Source organism: Lemur catta, chromosome 15 (assembly GCF_020740605.2).
Source record: "Lemur catta isolate mLemCat1 chromosome 15, mLemCat1.pri, whole genome shotgun sequence".
In the NCBI taxonomy this organism is placed as follows: Eukaryota; Metazoa; Chordata; class Mammalia; order Primates; family Lemuridae; genus Lemur; species Lemur catta.
Genome location: NC_059142.1, coordinates 2150019 through 2164255, shown reverse-complemented (window position 1 = coordinate 2164255; position 14237 = coordinate 2150019). Strand labels below are relative to the sequence as shown.

Below are 14237 nucleotides of genomic sequence, written 5' to 3'. Positions count from 1 at the left end.
CCTAGGTTGAGTCAAACAGAAACGTTTTCAGTGATGTATGGTGAAATTAATGGAAATCTAATTCATGACTTTCAATTTCTAGCTGGAGGTAGCTGGTTATTTTATGTTTAAGATGGTTAGGGTGAGCTTGTAATCTGTATGTACTGGGAACACTGGATTTGAAGAGGAAGCCAGTGGTTTGCTTTCACTAATTCTTTGTAGGAACCGCAGGTAGCACTGACTTTGCTATTCCAAAGAGGGGGCTGACCGTGTCTGAAGACTGTGATGTGAGGGTGACTGGTACCAAGAGCAGAGCTGGGAGCTGCACTGAGCGTGGCCAGCTGAACCGGGGACCCAGCCTAGTTACCTGAACCCTTGCACAGACCCGGCCAGCCGTGGAAACGAACCAAGACCAACCCGACGAGAAAAGCAAAGGCTGTGCATCCTGAGCTTGCTGTAGCAAGGGAGTTGGCCAGCATCACTTGCGTTTGCACAGAGACTCAAAGGCAGGCAGGGGGCCAATTGTTATAGAAGTTATTGTATAAGCTAGATTGTCACTAGAGACAAGTCTGGCTTCCTAGGCTGTTTATAGGAGAGAAGGGGTTGGTCTCCTGGGCAGGGTGCTACAGGTTGTGGGTCACAGGTCTATTTTTATATATGACTGGGCCTTTGTCCCCTTATATTTTAGGTCTCTCTCAGCTACATTGGAGCTTTTGGTTCTGTCATTAGTTCACTGTTGACAAAAAACCCTCATCATTTGGGGTCTCGCTCTGTGCCCCGTGTGTGTATATCAGGTAGGGTCTGTGTGGTCGTTTGAGACCGTTCCCACTCAGACTTCCCTTGTTCTCTGATCAGCCCTAGGTTCACGACCCTGCCCTGGGAGCTTCCCCCGCAGTCTGTGCCAGGAGCAAGTTAGGCCCACAGTCCTGCAGGCTGCTCTCAGGGAGGGGCATTATTACTCTGTCTAGTGAGTTCCGCTTCATCAAAAAAACGTTAGTCTCCTTTTTTGAGGAAAATAGGGCAAAAGTACTTGGTCCTGGGAAATTTTACTTCCTTGTGACTGGCACTTTTCTTCATGTCCAGGTATTATAATCACTAAGGCCCAAATAGCATCTGAACATTTGTTCTGACATTCTGAACTGAAAGAGGTGGCCCCTCAGGGCATGGCCTCAGGGAGCCCTGGGCCTTTCAGAACCTTCTGGAAACCCAGGGAAAGAGCAGGACCGAGGTCTCTGGCCCACGGTGGGCTCCACCTCAGCCACGAAAGCAGATTTCCAGTGTGACTGACAGGAGTGAGTGAGAGAAACGTGCACCCCAGGGCTGGCCCATTTTCCACCGAACTAACGTGTGTTAAATATTTCCATTTCCAGGTCTGTGGTCAGGGATCATCATCTGTGTGGTCTCTCAAGCTGTGTGTTTTCTAGGCTTTATTGTTCGGCTAAATTGGGAAAAAGCCTGTCAACAGGTAACTGCTCATTGCTGTCTCAGTAAAGGCTCCTCCCCTAGAACACAAACAGGATCCACTGGCTTTTTCCTTTTGGAAGATTCTTCTCCCTTTTTCTTCATTCTTTTATCAGAATGCTGTTCTTGTTGTTGTCGTTGTACCTAGACTTAATTCAGATGTGCAGGCCGGATGGCCTTGGCTTTCTGCCTTGCCCCTTGTTTATTCACTGAACAGAAAAGCGGGGGGCTCCTTTCCTCCTTGTGTGCCATGCCACGCGACCGCCCCGTGCAGGAACAGCCAATTTCAGGATGAGAATTGGAACTGGAGAGAAAGGTGGCATGTATCAAATTCATCCTGTTTTTTATGATCCCAAAATATTTCATTAAGATACTTGTGTGCAACTTTCTTTTCAGCTTTCTAGGGTCAATGGGGGTCTAGAAAGAAGTGGTAGAAAAAGGAGACGAAATAAAAGGAAGAGAGAATTTTAAATGGTCTTGGTGCCTGTCTCCCTCACCCCGTACTGTTCCCATCCGGCACCCCACCCCAACTGGCCCCACAGTCTCTATGAAAGGTGAAAGACGGTTCTAAACCCGTGAACTAGAGAGGCTTCAGTTGTACATGCCAATTCGGGAAAATGGCTTGGCTTTTCCTAAACTGGGCAGTCATGTGAAACAGCTCATTAACACTATTGTAAAAGCATCATGGACTTATTTTGTTTTCATTTTCTAGGCGCAGGTACATGCCAATTTGAAAGTAAATGTGGCTCAGAATGGGAGCTCTGCTCTCTCTCCAGATGCCCTGCACCCAGGTACGACGGAACTCCTTGCTCGCAGCGAGGCCTGTCCAGGTGGGACTGCAGGGGCTGTCTGTGGGACACAGCTGGATTTGCTGCTGTGAGCTCCCACTTAAATAGGGCAATAATGTTTAAGAAACAAATGATAAAGTCAAGTAACACCCAATTCCGGGTAAATGTACTTCAAATTTGTTTGCTTTAATCCCACACTGCTAGCAACTGCTGTGGATGACTACAGGGTCCCAATTCCTCTGCTAACTTGTGGAACTTCTGCAAGCATTCTGCAGGCATTTCTAACACTTGGCAATTTCATGCTTTGACCACATCCTGGAAACTGACTTTTTTTTTCATGAGGTCCCTGCTGTTCATTAGGTAGACACCTGTGCACTTTAAACAAGTTATTGTTTGGACCATTACATCTGATGACCATCATGCAAATGTGGTTATGTTTTTGTTTTCTTTCTTTCTTTTTTTTTTTTTTTTTGGCAAGCAAGCAAAGTGCCAAGGTTTATTAAAGCATAGTACCTTCCAGAGAAGAAATGGGTGAACACCTGAGAGTGGAAGAGACCTGTTTTTGTTTTCTGTCAATTGAGTAATTCCCCTGTGTTCTCTGCCCTTTAGGCAGTTGGTCCTGCGCTCACATAACCCCTTGCTCCTTTATGACTTAAATCCTTCGGCCACATACAATGGCTACATCGCAGCCAGTGGGCAATTCTGTTGCTTCTGCCAGATCCCGTCACGTTGTCTAGGCTCCTGTGCTGTGTCTGGTTATCTTTGATTATGTTCCAGACTTTATATCTGAAAATGGTTTGTAATTTTAGGAATGAAACAACGTTCAGAGAGGCCTCTATCTTCAGACAGGATTTTCTTTTGCTTCTGTTGGATACTTAGAGTTCCTAGTGGTCTGGGGCAGTTTCAGGAATGGAGGTTTCTGGCCCTGCCGGCTGACCCGAAGGTGTGCTGTGGCCAGTGTGAGGCCGGGTTTACTTCTGGTTCATCCTTAGTTCTTGGGTGCAGGCCTTCAGGCTTCCAACCCCAAGTACAGAGAGGCCTACTGGGTCCCCACCCTTGGTCGGTACTGGGGTCCCCAGCGCCCTGCTCAGCTTCTCGGCCCAAGGGGCCAGGTGGAAGCGCTAGGGCCAGAGTGGCCCTGAAGGCTGGGCTTGCCCTCTGGTCTCCAGCGTCCCCAGATCCTGCCCTGGTGACTCTTCACTTCTTTTTAGCTCTCTCATGCCTCAAGATAGTATTTTTTTTTTGAGACAGAGTCTCGTTCTGTTGCCCGGGCTAGCATGCCGTGGCGTCAGCCTAGCTCACAGCAACCTCAAACTCCTGGGCTTAAGCAATCCTCCTGCCTCAGCCTCCTGAGTAGCTGGGACTACAGGCATGCGCCACCATGCCCAGCTAATTTTTTCTATATATATTTTTAGTTGTCCAGATAATTTCTTTCTATTTTTAGTGAAGACGGGGGTCTCGCTCTTGCTCAGGCTGGTCTCGAACTCTTGACCTTGAGCCATCCTCCTGCCTCGGCCTCCCAGAGTGCTAGGATTACAGGTGTGAGCCACCGCACCCGGGCCAAGATGGTATTTTTAATTTGTTTTATTCAGATTTTATAATTATCTTCAGAGGAAGGGTTGGTCCAAGTTTGCTACCATCAGTGACAGTTTCCCTGATTTGTGGAATTGGGATAATAATGTCACTTACCTCGTACTATTGTTGTGAGGGTGGAATAGTGCTGAGAACAGCCTCGCTGACCCCCGGTAAGCCTTTGTTAGGCGTGAGCTGGTATCATTCTGTTCACAGTGATTTTCTCTCAGAACTCTCAGGACATTGTAACATTCCTAACATCCACTTGTGCTTATTAAGAAGTTGGATGCCAATCTTACTCCTGTGCCGTTAGGTAATCTGCCTTTTTTTTTCTTGAGAAGCTTTTAGGATATTTTCCTGTTATTATTCTTAATATCCTGAAATGTCATGAGACTCAACCTAGGTGTGAGTCGGTATCCGGCTTGCCCCTTCCATGTGGAGTCACATGTTCTTTGGTTCTGTGAATAACTATGAATTATTTCTGAGGTTATCCCCCATCCATTTACTTTATCCTCTTTCTGAAATGCTTATTGGAGGGGTGTTGGTCCCTTGAAAATTTCCCCTATGAATCTTAACTGAGAGAGCTACCCTATTTCTCTAGCTCTTGGGTGAGCTCCCTGGAGCACCCAAGCCAACAACAGTAGAATCGCCGGTGTGTGTGAGGGAGTGAGTGGAGAGGGACCCTGAGATAGGATTTATTTATCCACTATAGCAAACTGTTTCCTGAATTAACTTTCTCCCAACTATTACCCCTCATACAGATGGAAAAAAAAATTCCTTTAAGCTGCTTACTAAATTCCTTCTTCCTCCCAGGGGGCCCTGAAGACCACGAAGGAATTTTAATGGAAGATGTTGGAAAAAAAGGCCAGACTCAGGTGGATCAGCAGGCGCATCAAGAGGAACCTTTGCCGGTGCATCCAAAGGACAGCACTAAGTTGTCCTGGAAACAGCTGATGCTGTGGCGAGGGCTCCTGCTCCTGGGGGTTATTTTAGTCTTGCTGGTGGGGATTTTCGTGAGATTATATGTCAGAATTCAGTGATGTGGCAAGAGGGAGAGAAAGTCAGGTCAAGTGACACTTTTGAGCTTCCAAATAGGCTCAGCCGTGACAATTCATTTTCAGCCAATGTAATTCAGCTATGCCCATGGACTTCAAGAATTGGGAATTCAAAGATATATTTTTCTAATGAAGAAGAAAAGGAACTAAGGTAAAACTATATTCTGGTCAAAGACAGTGTCCGAAGGATGGCATTTGGGTAGTAATTCATCCACCACTGTGTCAACCAAGGACCACCACATTACTGACCACATTGACTTATGGCTTTGGTATTGCTTTGCTCACTGTTTGTTTTTAGACACAGACCCCTAAACTAAGTGCTTAAGAATTCTTACTATCTGAATTAAAATATATTTTACAATATAGCTTTCCTTGTGCCTTACCATTATTCACTGGGCAAACAGCACTTGTCAATCTTCATTTGGGGTCCAACTCTCAGGTGCTGTGGGCACTGGAAAAGTTGGGAAGTCTTTGGAGCTGTGAAAATCCAAACAAGCACCTGGTGGGTGTGTGTATGTGTGTCAGAGGAGAAAGTTTTAATAAATTAAATAGGGATCCTATTTCAGTAAGCCTTCTGGGAGCTAGGGACACACTATTAGTTCAGCAAGCTTCAGTATGTGCTAAGTGTGCTCAGTGCTGTGAAAGTTGATCATACCAATTGGGTCATCCTTGTTCACCCAACTAAAACCGAGTCAAGAAGCCGGGGTGGGGGCCTTCAGGACACATAACATTGTTCTAAAGGTGAGAGGGGAAATTTTCTGCAAGCCTGGCTGCTGAAACTGCCTGTTGGAACCTGAGACCAGTTTGTTTTATCTATGCTGAAATAACTTGGCAACTCCAGGATTCTCACCAACTGGGGCGTGCTAGCTCCCAAGAACTTTACTAGTGCCATCAACTTTCTCAAAGAGCCAATACTAACACTTCTGTTTTTTATAAAATCTCCAGCCTTCACTTTGTTCTTCAGGCATACCTCAAAGACCTGCGTGTATGCCTGAATTGCCATTTTGTACACAAACAGAACGTTAAATTTAAATACTGGGCTCCACATAAATTTATTTTAACTCGAAAGGTGCTAGGATGGAGGCAAAGGCCCTAAGCACGGTCTTTGCCCTGAAAGAACAAAAGCAGAAAAGCTAACTGCTGTGAGCAAAAAAAATACCCAATCCCTGATTTTGGTAGAGGCCACCTTAAGGCAACTGAAGGTCATCCTCCAGGGAAGCAGATAAAGGCGTGAGCTGGCTGCTCCTGGCCCTCAGGGTCGAGCCTGGGGGCAGGAACCCTCAGTGCTTCCCCTTCGGTCTGAAGGTCATCCTCCAGGGAAGCAGATGAAGGCGTGAGCTGGCTGCTCCTGGCCCTCAAGGTCGAGCCTGGGGGCAGGAGGCAGCCCCCGCAACGCCCACCCCAGCTCTTCGTTCGGAAGCCTCAGATCCTCTCCCCACGGCCCTAGAAGTTTCTCACACTCCCTGCCCTTCCCCTAGCCAGGTCGGGGCACCAGGGATAAGGAGGTTTCTTCAACCACCGACCCCAAATAGCTGCAGGCCAGGAGCCCAGAGACTGGAGTCTCAGCGAGCCGGGAAAGCCTCCCACCCCGGAGGAAATACCTGAACACGCCCAAAGCCAGGGCAGGAGCAAGAAACGGCGCGCAAATGCCAGCCAAGTGCCAGCGGGTGCGGAGGTTGCACCGCTAACTCCACCCTCGCCGCCCACTGCCCCGGCCTTTCGCTTTTCCGACCTACAGAGTCTCCTGATGAAACCCCGAGTCCTCCCAGGGCGCCGCGCACGAGGCGTCCCCCGCCCCGCAAGGACCCCTTCCCCGCCCCGCACCCTCCCTCCCTCCACCGCTGCCCCCAGGGCCCTGCCGGGCGCCGCCCCCGCTTCCACCCACCGCGACGGTTGGACGGAGCGACCCGGGCCTGGGGCCGTCGGCGGGTGGGGCCGCCACCGCCTCCGCCACCGCCTCCGCCACCGCCTCCGCCTCCGCCACCGCCTCCTGCGCTCCGGACGCGCGCCCGCCGAGCCCCTCCGCGAGCCGACATGGAGACCCCCGCCGCCCCGGACGGCCCCCGCGCTGCCGCCAAGGAGCAGCCCCTCGAGCGGCCACGCGCCCCGGGCTGGCTGCGGGGCCTGCGGGGCGCGCTGCCCCCCGACTGTCGGCGGGAGGCGGCCGCGCTGGCGGCGCTCGCGGGCCCCGTGGTGAGTGCGGCGCCCGGCGTTCCCACCGCGGTCCGAGCCCGGGGCGCGGGCAGGTTGGCGCCAACTCGCTCTCCTTTCTGTTCCCTCTGCAGTTCCTTGCGCAGCTTATGATCTTCCTCATCAGCCTCGTCAGTTCCATATTCTGCGGACATCTGGGCAAAGTGGAGCTGGACGCCGTCACGCTCGCTGTCACGGTAGGTGTTTGTCCTTCTGTCCCAGCCGACGGCGCGGTCGCGCCTCGGGGCTGCAGTTGTGTCCTGTCTCACGCGTCTTCCTTTGCAGGGGCTGGGCCTGACCTACGGGTTACCATGACCGATCTTCAGATTTGGAAGGAGGTCGTGTCAGTACGTGGAAAAGTGTTTTCGGTGCTCTAAACCCATCTGGTTGTGAGCCCAGCTCTGATGACACAGGCAGCAGGTTTACAAGGAGCTTGTAGATACATTCTATTATGAAATTAAACCAACAAACTTTTAGGTAATTTATGTTTGCCATTAATCTATTCACACAGTTCACGCATCTCGTACCATTCTGCCAGGAACTGAAGTTATACCTCCTTTGAAGTCGTTTGTCCCTGGGCTTTTGTTACTGATACAGTGGATAGTTGCTGCTTCTTGCATTTCATTCAGGCTTTCAAAGAAGGTGAAAAATACTTGTCTTGCTGGTGATGGCAGATGGCTTTTCCCAGTCTCAGAAAATGTCCCTGCTGTGCCTCTGTGAGGTGGGTACACACCCTAAGGTCGTGGAGGGCCATGGAAGTTGCTCATTCAGCTTTATGGTAGACAAGACCTTGCTCTATGGAATCAGACATTTATTTACAGGCCTGTTATTTGGTGAACTAATTTGCGTTAAGGGGCATCTCTGCTTCCTTTGAAAGCTTAGATTGGGCCTCTAGCAAGAGTCAAAAAGGAAGAGGGGATTTATGTACACGAGCTCCTGCTGTGTCCCTCCAGGAAAGATGAGCTTGGCCCCCGAGCGGTGCACACTGCACTCCCAGTCACCCGTGGGCCGTGAATGTGCATTAACAGGGGGTGAGACTTGCGGGGACATTTCCTGCCATTTCTTTGCAGGGCCCAGGATTGGGGTCCGCCTTTTCCAGTCACTGCTTCTCAACCCTTACAGCGCATCGGGTAGATGGTCCTGCACTCTTCCCTGCTGATGGAAGGCCCCAGCACCTCACGCTCCTCTCCCTCTCTCTGCCTCATCCTTGGGAGTGTGGGCTCCGCCTCCCTGTATCTCACTGACTTCCAGGACCCCCTGAATCCACCTCAGGCCCCACACCCTGCACATTTTTGTCCTTCAGTGTAGACTCACCATAGAAGTTTGAAGCTTTACTTTCTGGGTCTCTCCTCAACCCTTTGTCCCTGGAGCCCTGTCAGGTCCCCATGTCCATCCTACCTGCCCTTGACCTCATGGAGTTATCCCAGGCCATGACTGCTCCATCTTTTCTCACCCTTGCAGCCCTGCCTGGGCCCTCTCCCTGAACCCCGAGCCAGTCAGTCAGCCCTGACCTTCTCTCGCCTGCCCTTCCTCACGCCACCCCAGACCTCGGCATGCTCCTCTTCTCGATCAGCCTTCCTCCTGCACCCTGGAACTTCCCTGTCTCCTCCAGGCCCTTCCTCTCCAAGTATTTCCACTCCATTGTAAGCAAGTCTCTCCTTTTTTATAAAAGCATCTCCATCCACCTGTCTCCTCTTTGCCCAGTCCTGCTCTGGAAACCTTTCACCCATGCTCTGTAGTCCTGCGGTCCCCAAGCCCCGGCTGTGACCCAGACTCGTCTGTGGCCTGTCAGGAACCCTGCCACACATCACCGGCTGAGCTCCGCCCCCAACCCCATCTGTGGAAATACCATCTTCCATGAAACCAGTCCCTGGTGCCAAAAAGGTTGGGGACCGCTGCTCTAGTCCCCATCATCTCTGCATTTCCTTTTCTCCCCTTTGCAGTGCTGCCTCTGTTCTCCCACCACTCCATTTAACCCACTCTGGGAAAAGTTGTCAGTGACCCCCTGCTGCCTCTTTGCCATTTCCAGAAGACTTGCCCTTGCCTGGTTAACTCTCTGGGCCCCTACCCACTGGGGACTCTGCCACTCTGGCTTCCCGTCCCTAGACCCCCAGCCCGCTTGGGCTGTCCTGCCACCTCTGTGATAGTTGCACCCCTCCTCCTCCTGTCTTTTTTTTTTTTTTTTTTTTTTTTTTTTTTGAGACAGAGGCTCACTCTGTTGCCCGGGCTAGAGTGAGTGCCATGGCGTCAGCCTAGCTCACAGCAACCTCAAACTCCTGGGCTTAAGCGATCCTCCTGCCTCAGCCTCCCGAGTAGCTGAGATTACAGGCATGCGCCACCATGCCCATCTAATTTTTTCTATATATATTTTTAGTTGTCCAGATAATTTCTTTCTATTTTTTTTTTTTTTTTAGTAGAGATGGGGTCTCGCTCTTGCTCAGGCTGGTCTCGAACTCCTGACCTCGAGCGATCCACTCACCTTGGCCTCCCAGAGTGCTAGGATTACAGGCGTGAGCCACCGCGCCTGGCCTCCTCCTCCTGTCTTAAATGCCCCTCATTTGTTGGCGTCTCCCAAATTTGAGTCTCCATCCTTGACCTGGGCTTTTAGGTTGTGGGCCTGCCAGCTTGCGGCTGTGTCAGCTAGGACGTGCTGGGGGCTGCTCAGACTCCAAGTGTTTGAAGCGGCTCCCTGGGTGTCCCCTAGACACTTCCCTGTTTTTTAATACCTCAGATCTCTGCCAGTCAGCAAGCCCTGCTAGCTTTGTTTCCCACGTTCCTTAAAACCACTCCCTGCCTCCCCTCCATGGGCCCTGGCGTGGTCCCGCCCTTCTCACTTGGTTCAGCAGCCAGAGCCCCCCAGTCCCATGCCTCGATGTGCCCACATTCTGTCTCACTTGTCTGCAAGCTCACATTCACTTTTGCCAAGCTTGGTTCCTTGCACAGATCTGGCCCAACTAAATATTTCAGAGAAACATCTAGCTCAGATACGCTGCCGTCCGAGCCAGCTCTCACCTGCTGTCTCCTGATTTTCTCTTTTTTCCTGTCCTCCATCCCTGCTCCTGTGCACTTTCTACCGGGAACACTGAGGGCTTGCAACATTATGATTATGTATTTGCGTAGAGTCCCATGACTCCTTTCATTTACATTATTAAAATTATTTAAAAACATATTTTGGGTGAAAAACTAAGATTTTATATGTGGTTTGTGGTGATTTCCTTTCCTCTTTCTGTTCCCCTCCCAAATCGCCCAATGATAAGAGAGTAAAAAGATTTCCTAGTTTTTGATGTAAAAATAATAGGAGTAGAGTAAAAACAAATCCAAAATGTTATAGAAAGGCCTGAAGGTGATATGTGGGAAGGCTGGTGTGCTGTGATAGCAGGAATTTCTGTAGGCAAGGTTGGAGATAAGGGACTCTGTGCTCCTCCGCTTTTGGCAAACAGTTGGTGGTGCTTCACTTCTAATCAGCTAAGTTGTAGCTAACTGCTAGGAAGACAATAGACTCCACTTTAAGATACCCTTATTTATGAAAGCCAGATACATTTAAAATTTTTTACCTTATGAAAAATTAAAGAGGGTATGGAAAGATTTATGAAAGTGTCTGTTTTTCAAATGAAAGAACATTTATGTATATTCTACCATGAGCCGTAAAGCGTTTGAACTAGTTTACAAAACTACATTCACTACAGGAGAATAAATAGATAGCTGAAATAGAATTGGGTCAAAGAAACATGGGTGGGATGGCCGGGCACAGTGGCCCATGCCTGTAATCCCAGCACTCTGGGAGGCCGAGACAGGTGGATCGTTTGAGCTCAGGAGTTGGAGACCAGCCTGAGCAAGAGCGAGACCCCATCTCTACTAAAAATAGAAAGAAATCATATGGACATCTAAAAATATATACAGAAAAAAATTAGCCGGGCATGGTGGCACATGCCTGTAGTCCCAGCTACTTGGGAGGCTGAGGCAGGAGGATCGCTTGAGCCCCGGAGTTTGAGGTTGCTGTGAGCTGGGCTGATGCCATGGCACTCTAGCCTGGGCAACAGAGTGAGACTCTGTCTCAAAAAAAAAAAAAATAAGAAACATGGGTGGGAAGAGGGGGCCAGGGGTGAGGTCAGCATCAGATAGGCTGCAGGCTTACTCTGAGCTCCCGCTTGTGTAACTCTCCGCATGCTTCAGATTTTATCTGGCCATTTATTCAGGGAAAGGGCAACCTTTCTTGATTCTGAGGGATAGAGAGATTTCTCCTGTCCATTCTCAGAGTGAACACCAGGATGTAGAACACAGTGTTCTGGACAACTTGCCACGAGAGAGAGACAGTAGCAATTTTTGTACCATCTTTTATCATAGTGTCATTCATTGTGAGCAAGAGATCTAACGTCAGAGCTCAGTTTGGTACACGTGTGTGACAACCAAAGCAGTGGAGTCCAAGGTCATGGGCTCTCTGGCTAGCTGAGTTGAGCCGGGGATAACCTGTGAGCTGTAGAGGAAGAATGACATCCTGAACCAACCAAAGTCATTCTGTTTACAAAAATAAAAAAAGACCTGTGTATGGCTTTTTGGGGTTTTCCCCTAAACTGATTATTTATTTATTTATTTATTTAATTTCTTCAAATAGACATGTAATAACACAGTGATTCTTTGAACATAGTGACTGGATCAGGGTACTTAGCATATCCATTGTCTCCAACATTTATCATTTCTTCGTGCTGGGAACATTGATATCCTCCTTCTAGCTATTTGAAACTATATGTTACTGTTAGCTGTGTTCGTCCTACAGTGGTGTGGGACAGTAGAACTGATTCCTCCTGTCTAGCTGTGGATTTGTATCCTCTGACACATCTCTTGCTAGCCCTCCCTTCCCCCTACCCTCCTGTATGACTTTTTTTTGAAAGAGAACTTTCCAGAGGTTGACGCACTTCACCTTTCTCTTCCTGGAAGGCTAAGATGTTTTGGGAGCTTTAGTCTCGCCACTCGCCTGTCGTGGAATTCAGCGTTGTGGTGTGGGCACATCACAGCCCGGCCCTTGTCGCACCACTACCCTCTGGTTTGCATTTAGATGGAGGCCTTTGCCTTGTGGGGTAACCGCTGGGTATCGGGTGTGTGACCTGTTCCCTCCTGGGGCTGGGGCGTGTGTTTTACCAGGCCAGAGTCTTGTCAGTGAAGAAGCTGCCTCTCCTGGGGTTCCCATCGCTGCTAACTGTGAGACCCAGGGTGAAAATGAGAGTCTTCAGAAACCCTCGCCCTTGGTCATCTGTGTGCCCTTGGTTGTCAGGGCACTAGGTGAAGTGTGGTCAAGAGGGTGACTCAAAATTACTCCCTTTCCTCACTGGAGGACCAAAGCCTGGGATCTGGAGCCAGACTTCCCAGCTTCTGGTCAAGTGATGTAAACTCTCTGACTCAGGTTACCAAACAGTGGGAACAGTGATCGCACCATGTACGTGGAGGGTTTAGGACAGTGTCCAGCGCACTGTGCATGCTCAATGAATGTTTTCTGTTGTTATTGTTAAATGCACATCCTACTGGCAGGTCGGGGCAGCGCCTTTAGATATTAATCACAACTTTAAAAAAAATTTTTGAGACAGAATCTTGCTCTGTTGCCTAGGCTAGGGTGCAGTGGTGTGATCATAGCTCACTGCAACCTCAAACTCCTGGGTTCAAGTGATCCTCCTGCCTCAGCCTCCCGAGTAGCCAGGACTTCAGGCACACACCACCATGCCTCGCTACCTTTAAAAAAATTTTTTTTTTTGTAGAGACGGGGTATTGCTATCTTGCTGGTCTCAAACTCCTGGCCTCAAGTGGTCCTCCTGCCTCAGCCTCCCAAAATGCTAGGTTTACAGGCGTGAGCTCCTGCACCCAGCAAAACTTGACTTTCAAATATAGAAATTGTGACATGCTGTGCTGTTAAAGAAAAACTAGTTTTTAAGTTTCTCCAGTTGACACAAGGTGGTTATAGTTATTTAGTTAGAAGGTACATTTTTGTTCAATAGTCGATGAGGATAGATGTGGACACCCATTTGATCTGAAACATACAGCCTTAAGCATACAGTTGTGGCATGCCCTTTGGGGACAAGCTTGTCTCAGTTCCTTCGTGTAAATGGAGCCATCTGGCAGTGACACTTGTCATTCCCTGAGCGTTTGCCACACCAGGTCTGTTGTTTCTCCACAGGTGGTGAACGTTACTGGGATCGCAGTTGGAACTGGCTTAGCCTCAGCTTGTGACACACTCATGTCTCAGGTGAGGACCGCCCTCCCCCACGAACATTTTTCTGGCAATTACCTTTCATGATAGACACTGTCTAGGGAACTATCCACTCTATGGGTTTTGTTGCCTTTTATTTGTCAAGTGCAGGTGGTCCCCAATGTAGATTTTTCGACTTTACCAAGGTGCCAAGGCAATATGTACTCAGTAGAAGCCAGACTTCATCCTCCGTACAGCCATGTTTTTCACTTTCAGTTCAGTCTTCAGTAAATTACATGAGATATTCAACACTTTATTATAAAATAGGCATTATGTTAGATGATTTTGCCCAACTGTAGACTAATGCAAGTGTTCCTCATATATTTAAGGTCGACCAGGCTGAGCTATGGTGTTTGGTAGTTTAGGTGTATTAAATGCATTTTTGATTCATGATATTTCCAATATACAATCAGGAGGTAGCCCCAAGTGTAAGTTGAGGAGGATCTTTTTTTTTTATAATTTACTTTTATTTTTTATTTTAGAGGTGGGGTCTCGCTATGTTGCCCAGGCTGGACTGGAACTCCTGGGCTCAAGCGATCCTCCCGCCTCGGCCCCCCTGAGTAGCTGGGACTTCGGCGCGTGCGTCTGTACAGTGCTGCCAAGGACTGCAACTACGAGCAGACTTAGCTTTACTGTTCTGCCCTTGGGTCTCATCTGCTCAAGGGCATGCTGTCCTTGCTTCTCCCTGGTTGCCCTCCTCCGCCCTAAAGCTATCCTCCCTGGCCCACCACTCCTCCCCCGGCCCCTGCCCACTTGGAGCCCAGCTTCTGAAAGTGTTCTCTGTGCTCCGGGCCTGACCCCCACTCTCCACTCAGCCCCCATCGGTGTCTGTTCCCGCCCACCCCATTGGGCCCGGTGCCTTCCAGGCCTCTCATGATGACATTCTCAGGTGAGCGCTTGGCTGTCCCCACTTTGCAAAGCACTCCCTTGGCCTCCAACAATGGCAGACCCTCCCTG

General features: G+C 49.5%; 2 protein-coding genes across 3 annotated transcripts in view; both read left to right on the top strand.

The window, feature by feature from the left end:
- Positions 1–5190, top strand: part of LOC123650580 (multidrug and toxin extrusion protein 1-like) — a 30161-nt gene extending 24971 nt beyond the window's left edge. Inside the window, exons 15-17 of one of the 2 annotated variants that reach the window (XM_045569468.1) lie at positions 1350–1444; positions 2153–2270; positions 4614–5190. In XM_045569468.1, coding sequence (XP_045425424.1) covers positions 1350–1444; positions 2153–2270; positions 4614–4840 — 440 coding nt within the window. In that variant the 3' untranslated portion in view covers positions 4841–5190. The remainder of the gene's footprint in view (positions 1–1349; positions 1445–2152; positions 2271–4613) is intronic. The other variant, XM_045569469.1, reaches the window with a different exon arrangement.
- Positions 5191–6889: 1699 nt separating this feature from the next.
- SLC47A1 (solute carrier family 47 member 1) overlaps positions 6890–14237 on the top strand; it is a 66826-nt gene continuing 59478 nt past the window's right edge. Inside the window, exons 1-6 of the mRNA XM_045525258.1 lie at positions 6890–7048; positions 7141–7242; positions 8507–8688; positions 12099–12327; positions 13209–13277; positions 14096–14169. Coding sequence (XP_045381214.1) covers positions 6890–7048; positions 7141–7242; positions 8507–8688; positions 12099–12327; positions 13209–13277; positions 14096–14169 — 815 coding nt within the window. The remainder of the gene's footprint in view (positions 7049–7140; positions 7243–8506; positions 8689–12098; positions 12328–13208; positions 13278–14095; positions 14170–14237) is intronic.